The sequence below is a fragment of the Marmota marmota genome, unplaced genomic scaffold, assembly GCF_001458135.2.
Source record: "Marmota marmota marmota unplaced genomic scaffold, marMar, whole genome shotgun sequence".
In the NCBI taxonomy this organism is placed as follows: Eukaryota; Metazoa; Chordata; class Mammalia; order Rodentia; family Sciuridae; genus Marmota; species Marmota marmota.
Genome location: NW_025999932.1, coordinates 35,683,780 through 35,698,463, shown reverse-complemented (window position 1 = coordinate 35,698,463; position 14,684 = coordinate 35,683,780). Strand labels below are relative to the sequence as shown.

General features: G+C 37.7%; 1 protein-coding gene across 2 annotated transcripts in view; it reads left to right on the top strand.

Moving 5' to 3' along the window:
- Positions 1-221: 221 nt before the first annotated feature.
- Wdfy2 (WD repeat and FYVE domain containing 2) overlaps positions 222-14,684 on the top strand; it is a 154,008-nt gene continuing 139,545 nt past the window's right edge. For both annotated transcript variants that reach the window (XM_015484254.2, XM_015484253.2), the window contains exon 1: positions 222-433. In XM_015484254.2, the coding sequence (XP_015339740.1) occupies positions 297-433 (137 nt within the window). In that variant the 5' untranslated portion in view covers positions 222-296. The remainder of the gene's footprint in view (positions 434-14,684) is intronic.

Sequence of the window (14,684 nt, the reverse complement as noted above, 5' to 3'; positions counted from 1 at the left end):
TTGGGTGTGGAAGGTTTGAGACCGCGGTGAACGGACAACGCATGCGTCCGAGCAGTGCTGCCAAGCTCCAGGAGTTGGAAAGGGGCGGGGCGGAAATGCGCTGTTGGGCTGACGCTTGCGCATTGGCCACCAGTGCCCCGCCTCCTTTTACAGTTTTCCCCTCCTCCTACACCACCCTCCCGGAAGTGGAGCCGCCCTCGCGCCCACCAGCGGCCACCTCTGCGGCAGACCCCGCCTCCTGCNCCCGGCCCCGAGGCGCGGTCGTTGGCGGCGCCCCTGGCGCGCCCCCTCCTCCGATGGCGGCGGAAATCCAGCCCAAGCCGCTGACCCGCAAGCCGATTCTGCTGCAGCGGGTCGAGGGGTCTCAAGAGGTGGTGAATATGGCTGTGATCGTGCCCAAAGAGGAGGGCGTCATCAGTGTCTCAGAGGACAGGTACGGACTGCTGCCACTTGGTCGCGAGGAAGGCGGGACGGGCCGGCGGTCCCCGAGCGCGCGTGCCTCCACGTCGGCGCGAGTGTAGACAAGCTTTTCCAAGTTTTATTATAATACGCATCCTTGTAGTGCCTGTGTCCACCCGTAAGCTGCTGCATCTGTGTGGCTCCGCGAAGCCGAGACAGGACCCGGTCGTGCGCTCTGGCCTCATCCGCGGCCGGGTGGAGCCTGGGGGATCCGGGATGACCCTTGAGCTAACGGTGCGCCAGACACCGGACCTGGCTGCAGCTCTGGGCACGGGTGGGTTAGAGAGAGAAGCCGCTGGGGCCTGCAGGTGTGTGCCTGGGGAGGATGCTCCGAGCCGCCACCACAAGATAAACTAAAGATTTGGGAGTTGTTCTCTGGTACAGTTCTTAGGGCCCCAAACTGAGAAAGCAAATGCCAGTGCTTTCTCCTAGACATTCTCCCCTAATCCATACTTCCCGGACATCTTACCCTGAATTCAGGGAATATTATAAGTTGTGGAAAGAGTAACTTTGGGCTTCTGCGTGGTGCCTGCTCTCCTCTTATCTCTTCTAGCTTAAGGGGAAGCGCCTAGAACTTGCTGGGGACCACTGCTGCAAATAGCTTTTTGAGTTCCTTCCCTTTGCTTGCTTCCTTTATTTTTGCTTAATTTTGCTTAATTTGCAGAAGTGGAGCTGGTTGTTCTGCCTTCATTAGACTCCTTTGCATTGTGTTTTTACTTTAAGTTAATTCCCTTTAGTATGCAGAAATGAGGCTGAGGAAGGTAATTTCCAGAGGAATGCTGCTTGAATATTATAGTTATGGTAATGTATCTGGAAGTGTTACTCAGATGATATCTCAAGCATTCTAAAAATGTAACTTTGTAGAGATACAGGCAAGGATTTTTTTTTTTTTTTTGTACCTTAAAACAGTTGTTAGGTCTTCTTAATAGAAGTTCAAATTATGCTGATGTAGAGAAAATTTCTCCCATGGTGGCTTCTGCAGTTGCACAGGTAAAGCAATAGTGTTCATTATTCTGTTTATGTTGATTTCAGCACTTTGTTTATAATGTGGCCTTAAAACTTTTGCTTGATAGATATGTTATATCTAGTTAAACTCACATGTGTATTATACATCCTAGTTTTCATCATGGCTCATACAAATGGCAGCTAACTCATTTCCCGTGAATATCCAGTGGAAAACATTATAAACATACAGTCTGCAATGAATAGAAGAAATTCAGTGGCTGACTGGAATACATGATATAGGAGCCTTTTAAAATTCACAAACAGGTCTTAATAAGAATATCTAGTTTTTCCATAGGGGCAGAATTCTATTAAAAGAGATTGCTTCTGGACCTACAGATTCTATCTCATAGAACTATTTTATGGAATACATTCAATAAAATATATTGATGTCACTTTCTCACTATAGATTAAATTGATCAATTCCTAACTATTGTAAGAAAATTCTAAGTAAATTCATTGAAATGAGTATGAGGAGAAAAGTAGTTAAATCTAAGCTCCTTTAATACTAGTTTTGAAACTTTTGATTTCCATTCCACTGCATTTACCTTAAAAGAAATAGCTTTAATGGTGTATATTTCAAAGTGTTTGGAGAAGCTAAAATTGTATGTATGGAAGAAGCTGTAGAATAAATTTCATTTTGATTATAGGATAAAAGAAACACAGTGTTTAGCTATATTTTACTTTTCACTTTCCTAGTTTGTAATGTAAAGAATAGAAATTATTTTATCAGCATTACTATTAAATAAATAAGATCCATACAGAAATCCAGTATTGTTATTTAAAAAAAAAATTTTTTTAGTTGTAGTTGGACACAATACCTTTATTTTATTTATTTATTTTTATGTGGTGCTGAGGATCAAACCCAGGGCCTTACACGTGCTAAGCAAGCGCTCTACCACTGAGCCCCAGCCCCAGCCCCTATTGTTCTTTTTTATATATTTTATTTTTACTCAGATTGGCAAGTCTGCTGCTTTACGTTATGCATTCAAGTCTGAAGACAACTGTAATTTAGAGCTGTTTCACTTACGGTTTTTATTAAGAAATTGATCTATATTCTTGCTTTTCAAAAATCCACTGTTAATGTCACCTGATATAATACTAAAGATATGAAGCTAGAATATTAATGTTCATAAAAACCTATAAATCCATGACCATAACTACTTCAGCTGGTAAATAGTCATCTTCATACTTGAATTATAAGCTTAAGCTACAAATAATGTCATACCTGAACACTGAATGTCTTATAAGTTCTTATGAAACCCTGGTTTTCTTTTTGACCTATGATTCCCTAAAAAAAAAACACTTAACATTTTCTGTTTTAAACAGTAATGTATATACTTCATGTCTATTTTATCATCTGTGAGTTCTCTAGGGAGTTGTGTGGGTTTATTCACTATAGTATCTGTAGGGCCCCAGTGGCACAAACTCTAGGAGTTCCTGGATAAATGTTTATTGTTTCAGTGTAGTTTTTAGTTTTTTTTTTTCCCCCTGTGAAAGTGCTAAGATGTGGCGTCTTAGCTGTTGTAGACATTTAATTGGTATTTGTTGAATGAATATTTTGATGACCTACGAAAACCTTATACGGACAAATGTACACTGTGGGAAAAGTGTTGGACTGGGAGGCTTTAAGGTACCTTAAAATTCTGAAAGCCCACACATTACTTCATTTATTCCATCAACAAACATTTGAGTTCCTGTTGTGTTATAGTCACATGTATACACAATGATGAAAATGACAAAGTCTTTTGGGATGGTCCCAATACTAATTAGTGTGGAACATTTTATAATAATATTGTTTAATGAAACTCTAAGAGGTAGTATTGAAAGGAAATTTTTCAGATGGGGAAGAATGGCGGGATTCCATAGTCCTTATTGTCCTGTAAGTTTTACTTTCCTTTGGAGGATTATTTCATTTGGATTACCATTTTAACCCTCAATCAGTATCTTGGGATAATATTACTTAAATTTTCAAGCTCAAGAATGGATGAAAACTATTACTTTCAAGTTCACTTTAGAAAATTAGGACAACCTGGAACTTTTATTGTTATTAAAGGAGGAAACTTAAGGGAATATAAGAACTATAAAAACAATTTGGTACATGAGTAAAGATTTCTGGTACTACCATAACACAGAGCCTATTCCCAGAACTCACTGCCCTTTTCTGAATTTGTTTTGGTTGTAACTATGGTCTATTTTCAAAGGATGCACCAAACTTTGGGTTCCTCATTTCCTAGCATCTTTTGGACTGTCTTTTCTGAGTAAATGCCATTTTACCATTCTGTGCTTAAAAACTTTATCTCAGACATCTTTGCCTTGTTTTGGTTAAGACATATGCTTGTAGTTTATCTGGGTCTTCCTTGTTTAGTGGCAGACTCTTAAGTGATAAAGCCAGGAGGGACTTCTCTCCAGGTAGGATCCAGCCCCATTCAGACCTTTATCTTTATTTATCTTTATAAGTTCTTTATTTGCTTGTCTTCACACAAGACAGCAATCTTACCATTCATACAGAGAGTTTCAGTAACTAGGTAGTTTCTATTGGACATTTGTGGGAAATTTTTCTTTCCCCAGGAGATGACACAGTGCTCTGAAGACAGGTACAGAATTGCCTTCTGGAATTGCCAAAAAAAAATCTTCTCTGCTTGTGGTAGTTAGAGAAGACCAACAATCTCTTGCCCATATGGTCCTTGCAGGATGAGTGGGAGTTCATATGAAAAAGCTGGGATAATGGAAAGCAGTAAAATGCTAGGTAGAGGGGTCAAGAAAACTCCCATGTATTGAGAAGCATTGGAATGAGTTGATGATGACTGTAGACTGGAGCCATGTTTGTTTGGAACTTAGCTCAGCATTGTCACACTTTGAGCAGTGTGGAAAATCAGTGTCTCCAGGAAAGTAATTGGGTGCAAGGGTGCAGAACTTTTTCTGGAGAGTAGGTACTGTGAAGGGAAATGTTCTGAACCCCTACAGTAAATAAAAGGGGGTCAGATTTTCATCTTTTTTTGTTTGTTTTTTGGTGGTATAGTGGAACCCAACCCAAGAACTCATGCATGCTAGGAAGTGCTATATCACTGTGCTGTAGCCCTCAGATTTTCATCTTAATTGAAGGAGATCTGATGCTCAGTGCCTGGCATAAAGGAGATATGAAGTATATGTTCTTTTAACAAATCAAGAAACAACTGTTTGAATTGAAATGGGCTTGAGGCAGATGAGTTTCCATGAACAAGGACACGTCAATTGAGCTTGAGAGAAATTTAGCAGCTTGCCTTGGGATAGAGATAGGCTGGAACAAGGAGAGGGTTGGATATTTTTCTCTCTCTAAGGCCTTTTGAACTACTATGATTCTAAGTGGCCATGCATACTTGACTATTTCTTGAAAAGATGTGTTAAAATTTCATTTTATCTTATAAATCTTGATAGTATTGGTTCATTTACCATTCACACTTCTTTTCGTTGTGAAATTGTACTTAATTCTCTGCTTTAACTATTAGTTTCACTAATAATTAGATCTTGGCTCAATTAGTTTAGCTCTTGATAGAACTTTATGCACCATGTATTTTATAAGTTTTGCATAAATTTTTTAAGAAAGTAAGCATAGTTGTGAAATTGAGGACTTCTTGGAGTGACAGAGTGAGGTCTCTGAAGTCAGCAAAATTAGAGCCCATCTAGATCATCTAGATTAAATTTTGAGTGTGTGGAATCTCTAATGATATAAAATTAATAAATTTTCAACTCTGTATTTGAGACTCATCACTTAGCATTAATAATTGCGGGTTTCAAGGTTCTGAAGAGGGAACTTACCCCAAATGGTTTTTGAAAATCAGACTTTATTCTGAATTCAAGACATGCTAGTGAATCTGTCTTGAGACCGAATGCTTGTTTACCTTCTCTAAAGGTCAGCAAGAAATTTGACTTTTTTTTTCCCCAATGGACCTTTATTTTATTTATTTATATGTGGTGTCGAGAATCGAACCCAGTGCCTCACACATGCTAGGCAAGCACTCTACCACTGAGCCACAACCCCAGCCCAAATTTGACCTTTTTTTAAAAGGAAAGATTACCGTGGGAAAGCTTGTTTAAGGAGGCTGAGTGTTAGAGGAATAGCTTGAGGTGATTCCAAAGTTCCCAGTGGTTCAGCATTTGTCACGTATGTGTTATTAAAAATGATTCTATGCAGGCTCTCATAGATCTCATTCAGTCTACATTCATATTTGAATATTGCAACACCATGAAAAATGTCAGAGTAGCAATTCTGACACTGACACTCCTAGAATGAGCAATTCTCTGATTACAACATACTGAACAGCTTATATCTCAGGCCCTACAAAACTTATATTGAAAAAGAAGAATAGATAAAAATCATAGATTGAAAGTAGCGGATCAGATTTAAGTAGCCCAGTAGCCTGGAAGAGACTTCAGAGAGGTAATCTTTTCCAAGCAAACAAAAGTCAAAATTTTTAAAAAAAGGAAATCTGGCCGGGTGTGGTAATCCCAGTGGCTTGGGAGGCTGAGACAGGAGGATCGTGAGTTCAAAGCCAGCCTCAGCAATGGTGAGGCTCTAAGCAACTCAGTGGGACTCTGTCTCTAAATGAAATACAATATAGGGCTGGGGATATGGCTTCCTGGTTGAGTGCCCCAGAGTTCAATCTCCGGTACCAAAAGTAAAAAAAAAAGGAAATCTGATATATTATTTGCACAGCATTTTCCCTGGCTGTCTGTTTTCATTTTGCATTTGGTTGTGGGAGACATTTTTCTGTTTGTTGTTAAGAATCATCTTGATGTCATTAAAAATAATAAAAACATTTTGTGGCATTTAGAAATCAATAAGTAAATTGTGATTTAAGACTATTATAAGTAGTGATCTGTTGATATCTATGCCACTAAACAAAATTACATACGTTTACCTGAGAAGAAAATGACCGTAAGACAAACTTTTCTTCCTAGTTATATCATCAGAATAGAAAAAATTCAGGAGGCAACGCTATTATTTTTATATGAATAGGTCTCCCAAGGAGAATGCTACAGTTAATCTAGAAATTCCCTAGCACAAAAAAAACAAAAAACCAAAGACCAAAAAACAAACAAAAAAACATCCTTGTGCAGCTTTAGCAAGCAGATTCTTTAACTAACTTTTTTTATTTTTGTTTCTGCCCTAATGGGGATTGAACCCAGGGGTGTTCTACCACTGAGCTGCATTCCAGCCCTTTTTATTTGTTTTATTTCAAAACAGTTTGCCAAATCTGGCCTGGAAATTGCAATCCTCCTGTTTCAGCCTCTAAAAAGTTGGGATTGTAGGTGGGCATCACCATGCCCAGCTTTTTTTTTTTTTTTTAAAGGGCAAAAGCTTAGTGGTCCAACACTTAATTTAGTCGTTAATGAAAATTAATTCAGAGGTGTAGAAACCAACCAATAAGACCAAAAGAGAAAAAAAATCATCTACCTGACCTTGGCAAGAAGTGCTGCTTTGTGCTCTCCAGTGGCTTTAATTTAAGATTCTTGGAAAAGAACTGGGACTAGGAGTCTCAGCCAGCTCTACTCTGCAGTGACCTTGGCATTCATTTCCTAGGGCATTTCATTGCTCAAACCCTCAGTTTCCTCATGTGGCAAAATAGTGAGTTGGACTTCATAGCACAATGATAAGTGTACATAGGGACTACATGAGTGTAAAGTCTCCGTAACCACGTCATCCTGCTATGTGAAGTGGAAGAAAGTGTGCAGAGTGCTTATGTGAAACTGTCCTTCTTGGCTCAGCCATAAAATGATGCTTCCAGAAGTCTTTGAATGGCAGTGGTTGTTTGTTGCTGGATTTTAACAGAAGTATTAGTTTTGTACTAGTGCCTGATACCCAGTTGAACTGGATTCACTGCATTCCTGCTTCTAGATGAGTCCTTTATTTTCAAGTACTAAGCAGTTTAGCTCTGGATGGTTTACTTGCCCCGCATTGGTGTGTGGGTTGTCAAGAAAATGCTTTGGAAATTTTTTTGACTGCAAATCATAGTTAGAAATCTATCTGATGTTGTTACCTAAGACCCACATACTGTCACACATATGCACATGTATAACTGAAACAAGTTTTATGAAGTGATAGCCTTTTCATGTGACATGCACACTGAAGTTTGCTGTCCTTTTGTAGCCCATGTAAAATTCTAGTTAAAATCCTTTTCTTCTGGGTATGGTGGTGCATGTCTGTAATCCCAGCAGTTTGGGAGGCTGAGACAGGAGGATTGCAAGTTCAAAGTCAGCCTCAGCAATTTAGCAAGGCCCTAAGCAACTTATTGAGACCGTGTCTCTAAATAAATAAAATACAAAAAATGACTGGGGATGTGGCTCAGTGGTTAAGCTCCCCTAGGCTCAATCCCCGGTTACAAAAACAACAACAACAACAAAAAAACAAAAACAAAAACAACAACCCAAAACTTATCAATTAAATCATAACACAATAATGGGTCATGCATTAGAGGATATAGTGCATATAGTACATTAGAGGAACTGTTAAAGTTTTGTGCCTTCTTTTTTTTTTTATATGTAGTTTTGGTTTTCCAGAAAATGGAAATGTAGTTTAACTTGGGGACTGACACCCTACTACCTTACCCAACCCCTGGCCTGCCCTGCCCTTTTGAAATTCCCACTGTGGTTATAGAATTGACCCAGTCTGACTGGAGGCCTCTATCCAAGTCAGGAGTTAACTATTCTGAACCTTTTCAGATCAGAGCCAGAGAATTCACAAAAAAACTAGGACTGCAGCAAAACTTAGTTGTTTGGCTGCATTTTGGCTTCCTGTGATATGTTCATTTATTACTGATTAAAACTTGAAAAAATGATGTATCTCATCTAAATTATGCATGTCATTGCTAACTTCTGTATGACACACATTTTCCTTTGACTGGACAGTTTATGGAGGTACTTGAAAATATTATGTGTTTCTATTAATTTTTAATTTTTTCTTCTCTTTAGTTTTCTAAGGATCAACTGAAATTTTAAGATATCATAATAATTCCTTTGGAGAATTGTTTACATTTTAAATAAAGATAATATAACCACAGTGAAGAATAACTGCTTATAAACCTCTCAGCATAATGCCTGTTAATATCATATATTACCTCTAGTAGTTTTTGTGATGCAGTTTTAAAATGTGATTTTACATAACTTATACTTTTAAATTCTTGTACCCACTTAAAATTGTATCAATAGCTACCTAATTTTTACTCATCTTTTAGGTAGGTGTATATTTTTCCTTTCCTCCAGTGTTTACTCATATTTATTTAATGCTTGGACTATATGTACCTGTCCCTGGATCTCTCATCATGAGTGAAGTTTAGACTATATTCAAAGAATTTTCAATATAATGAATATGTTAGAATCTATCCATCCCATATTGTTGACTAGTTAGATCATTTTCAATGATCTAAATGCTATGATAAACATTATAAATGCTATGATAAACATTGTTAAGCATATAGACATCCTCCCTCCTCAATTAAAAAAATTTATTTTGGAAAGATTGTAAGAAGATTGCCATATTAGTTTTCAGAAGGCTTGTGTCCCTTTAAAATATTTCTAGTAATATGACACATGAAAATATTCATTTTGCCACACATGACTAACCATGGATATTATTTTTTTTAAGTTCTTCATACTTGTTTAAAAATGGTGGCATTTCATTTATGTTTAATTTCTCTATTTTGACTGGCTACTGAATGTTTTTCTGTTTGTTTGTATACAAAATTGTTTTTCCATTTGTGAATCATCTGTTCCTGTCCTTTGTCTATTTCTCCATTAAAGTCTCCTGGCTCTCCTTAGCAATTTCTTGTACATATAGTCTATACATAAAGTAAGACTGTTGATCCCTATGCCTGTTGTATATCCAGAGAGATTTTTTCCACTTCTTTGCCTTTTATTTTTTATATAGAGAAGATTTACCATTTAGTTCTCTGTCTTTTTTTTTTTTTTTTTTTTTTNGCAGAGCCCCAGCAACCACTGTGTCTTTTTTTTTTTTTTTTTTTGCTACCAGGACTTGAATCCAGGGATTCTGGGGGCACTTATCCCCTGAGCCACATCTCCAATCCTTTTTTATTTTTATTTGATAACAGGGTCTCACTAAGTTGCTGAGGCAGGCTTTGAATTTGTGATCCTACCGCCTCAGCGTCCCAAGTTGCTCAGATTATAGGCATGTGACATTATGCCTGACTCTGTCCTTCTTAGTAATAGAAATTTGTTCCATCACACCTAATTTTTAAAAGAATTCTTTCCCCAGAGATTCATCAAGTATTCATTTTCTGTTCATCATAGTTATATAATTTGATGAAAAATAACTTTTTAATTTATTTGCAGTGCATTTCATTGTGTGGCATAAATTGGGGATTTGTCTAAATTTGCTGTTGATTATTTGAACATTGCTTATTGAATGGTTATGTTTTCTTTTGTATGTATTTTTGAAACTACCTTTAATCACAAAATTAAGTTCTCATAATCTTCAGGACCTAACTTGGCCTCTGTTGTATTTTACGAATCTCTTTGCCCCTTTTAATACTAGTTCTACAATTTTAATTATTGTAGCTAATGAGTTATTCTTGACTGCTTGCCATTATGTGTCTGCAATAATAGCCTGAATCTCTCTGACATGGTCAGTAAGTTAATGGGAAATCATTTGGCTTCAGACATTGGCTCTTTCCCAACTTGATGATTTCACAGATCCATTTTCCACATTGGGAATAGTGATTCTTCTGAGGTTGTAAGAGATAATCTTCCTACAGCATTTGGAGGTACTTGGAGCATAGACGGTGCTCAGAAAAGTTTGTTTTATTCTTTGTTTATGATCCCAACACGCCTCTGGGTAGGTAAGTTTTTCTGTTGTGGTTCCAGTAAGGCTTGGCTGTTCTGAGTTACCTTGGATATACAAAGATTGAGCTTTTGAACTTTTTGTTTTTCACAGTCAGCCCTTTTTTGTCTTATCTAGATTTACAAAGGTGAGGTTAACTCCCTCACCCCCCCTTTTTTTTAATGCTTATTTTTTAGTTGTAGTTGGACACAATACCTTATTTATTTATTTATATGTGGTGCTGAGGATCGAACCTAGGGCCTCACACATGCAAGGTGAGCGCTCTATCGCTGAGCCACAACCCCACCCCAACTCCCTCATCTTTTTATCACCACTTCTTAAACCTGTCCTGGGAAAGCCAGTGTTGTAGGTGGGCGCTGTATTCTTGGCAGCCTTCTCTGTCTCCATTTACTATCTTGCCTGAAATAGTGTGCTCATTGTCCCCACAGGGCTCCTGGATGGCAGGTGCTTTATCTTCCATGTCTTCTATGGAAATAAATTTAGGGAGAGAGAAAGCTCTAACTAAACTTCAGTTGGAAGACTGAGCATTATAAATAGGCAACTAGACTTCAGTCCACTCTCAGATTTTGTGTGGTCCACACATAGTATTGTTATTTTTTTTCTATTTAGTTTATTTTTTATTCGTTCTTTTTAGTTATACATGACAGTAGAGAATATTTTGACATATTTATATAAATGTGGAGTACATCTTATTCTAGTTAGGATGCCATCTTGTATTGTACATGATGTGGAGATTCACTGGTATATTCATATATGTACCTAAGAAAGTTATGTCGGATTCATTCCACTGTCTTTCCTATAACTGTCCTCCGTCCCTTCCCTTTATTCCCCTTTGTCAAATCTACTGATCGTCTATTCTTCCCCTCCCCACCTTGTTGCATGTGAAGTGTTTTTAGTTTTGGGTTTGTAGGCAAGGTTTAAAATAATGGATTTCACATAAAAATCCAAATTGCCTGTTTCTTTTTTGACAAACTGGAAGATGTAGCTATGCCAGGCTGTGAATCCCCCTCCCTTGGACCCCTTGCTTTTTCTCTAGCCACTTAGGCTAAAGTCATCCTAGTCTGGCCCTAAGAGATATAACCTGTGCCACCCAGCGTGCCTACTGCTAAGAAAATGGCACATGAGACCCACAGAGTCTTCTCCAAGATCTAAAAGGCTTCCCCTTTTATGGAGTAAGTAGTTAGAGCTTTTTTGGCATTTTGGAAGAAGAAGAAGAAAAATGAAATATCAGGAAAGACTGTTTCTAAAAGTCTAAGTGCAGGTGAAGGGAGGAAGCACATACATTAAAAATTCAGACACATTTTATAACAGTTCCTGATGTTATACTCAGTAAATATATAAATAAAGGTATGCATTGGTAAATTAGGGCTGGCATTTACCCTCCCTGTTTCTTCTCTGGAGTCTTTGTTTGGGGCTGGGCACTGGAGTCTGGGAATCCTGGGTTTGACATTTAGTGCTGCCACTTACTAGCTAGGGGATCTTAGGCTAGTAAATCTTCTCGGCTGTAAAATGGAAGTTAAAATAATACCTACCTCAGAGGATTATTCTGAGTGTTCAGTTGTCCCACATTATAAAGGGTTGGCACCGAGGTAGTCTGTTAGTGTTCCTCCCCTTTCCTCCAAACTCTGTTTTTCTAATTCCTTAACTACTGTCTTACCTAATTCTTCTTTGTTCTTTGTCTTTAAATCAGTCCTTGTGTGCCCTTTTCCCTTTTCCTCCCCACTCTTACCTTGTAAATCAGTACTTCTGGAAGAGTCCTCAGGCATCACACTTGTTCAGTGACCTTTTCCTTCATCAGTCCTCATCTGGAAATGACTTCATACAATTTTTAAATGTAATTTTATTTATTTTTTTGCAATGCTGGGGATTGAACCTGCATGTTAGGCAAACGTTCTGCCACTGAGCTGCACCCCCAGCCCTTCTCCTAATAAATTGCATAATATTGTGAACATATTTTCTATATCATAAGGTCCTACAAATGTTAGGGATTGTTATTATTTAACTGATCATAAATATGGAAAATGAAAGCACATGTTTCTATCTTCATTTGGAAAGTATTTATGGATGTAATATTTAAATACATTGAAATTCTAATTTTAGAAAAACTTAAAACTACTTTATTGTTTTTTATTTCCTAGATCTGGATTCATATTTTAATAGAGTCATCCCATGCCTTCCTCTTAGAATTTCATTAATCTGTTTTAGTGTTTATTGACCTTGTTGAACTTTGGAAAATGCTACCTGTTTAACATTTTAGAGGTTGATTTTGTTAGGGGAAAATGAATTGGGAATGGTTCATTTATTTCATTATATTTTGATTTTTGGAATAATTTTGAATGTATAAATGGAATGATAAATTCTCATTGCATTTTAAAGTTTAGATTGTTAAACAATTGGAGGAATAAATACTTTTTCTTCAGAAGGTAGAGTTAAATTAGGAAGGTTTCTTAGACTTAATTTGAATAGTTAATTGAAATAGCATGCTGTTTGGATGGATTAAATTGGCAAGGAATTTTGGTTGCAACATTACTTCTCTGATTTATTTTTCTTGCTGAGCTTCCATTTGGGAAGTTTCTGTTGTTATCAGACATGCATGATGTAGATCTTTGAGCTTTGACTGGATAGGTAAAGGTTGAAGAAACCAAGTTCACTCAATGTGAAAGGTTCTAAGTAGCCTAGGGAGAGGATGAGGCCCTGGCACGTGTTCTTGAAGGTTCCTGAAGCATGTGTGGATGTGCCTGCAGTTACAGGTGCAGTTTCTTCTGAGTGGACTCCTCCCTCTCCCTATTTTAAGTTTTTTGTTACTTTTCTTTTTAACAGTGTTCTACCTCACTCTTTAATAATTTCTAATGATTAATTTTTAAGAGTTGCATTCTTGAAGTATCAGTATCAGTTTTGAACCCAGAAGAACTATATGTGCCCCAAAATGTTGATCCATTAGGTGAACAGAAGGTTTATTTCTTGAGATTGCTGTATATATTTCTTGAGATAGCTTCCAGTGGTCAGAGACACTTTTCTAAGTGTGCATAGTTTAATTGAAGCTTTTGCATTTTTGGATTAGGCTCTTTTTATTGCCAAATAAATACTGAGAAATCACATTCTTGAGCATCAAGAACTAAATTTGAACTTGAAGACTGGAAACAATGAACAGTTTTTATATTGCATAAATATGAAGTTTGTCCTTTTGGGGATGCTGCCCTGGTCAGTATTTTCAGTGCTCGGAATTGCTTATTTCTGCTTCTCCAAAACTTTCAATTACAAAATTGATCTGTCTGTTGCTTTAGTTGCAGACTAGTCATCCTTATATATGTGGGAAAATATGAGGTTAATGCTGGTGACAAATGCTTGATGAGTCAACTGGCAGAGAGAATGGGATTGAAATGACAGAAACACTTAGTTACTTGAAATGGAATTTAGCTAGGAGATTATTAAATTGAATATTAAATAATCATAGTTGAGAAGAAATATGGTTTGCAGGTTACAACAAGTTACTGTTTAGTAGTTCATGTCCCATGGGGATTAATTAATCCATACCATAAGTGAAGTTCTAAATATTTGAATAAAAAAAATCAGGTAAAAATAGGTAAGATACTGGCAGTTACATCTAAAAAACAAATAGCCATGCTTTTAAGTTGATAGTACATGCATATGTAAAATTCAAAAGGCTGTGCTGCGAAAAGGCAAGCTCCCTCTCTCGTGGGCTTTAAGGTTTTATGAAAGAAAAACTGATAGGACTTGCACGTGTTCTGACCTGCGCCCTGGTGTAGATCTCTGTGGGCATTTCTGTTTTAACAGCTGCAAATTTTTTACTTAAAAAACTGCTCTGGGGATTAGCAATGCTTGTTGGTGTCCATCCTTCAGTAATCTCCTGCTCCCCCTCCTTCTTCCTGGTTCCTTCACTCTCTTCTCCCTCTCCCCCATCCTCCTCCTTCTCCCTTCTCCATCTGCTGATAGCTGCATTCCCTCAGCACACTTCATGTGTTTAATTATTTATCTTCCGCTCTGGTGTTCTTATCACCCCCCCACCCCTCGAGTCTTCTAGCTTAGGATTTAAACCTAGTAGGCAAAATTGGAGACATATATTGGAGGTTTGCATTGTGTGAGAGATTGCTGTGAGGGAGGAAGTCACTGTGTAAAAAGCATTTGTCTTCTAATGCTGTAGAGTGTTGGAGTCTCTTAATTCAATACAGAAACCAGTTCTTGAATTTCCTGGCAAGAGTCTCAAGTATCTTGCAGAATCTGAGGTCAGGGATGCATGTGAACCTTAGGAATAGAAATAAAGACTGGAGTGGCGCACAGTGGCGCACTCCTGTAATCCCATTGGCTCAGGAGGCTGAGGCAGGAGGATTGCAAATCAAAGCCAGCCTCAGAAACTTAGTGAGGCCCT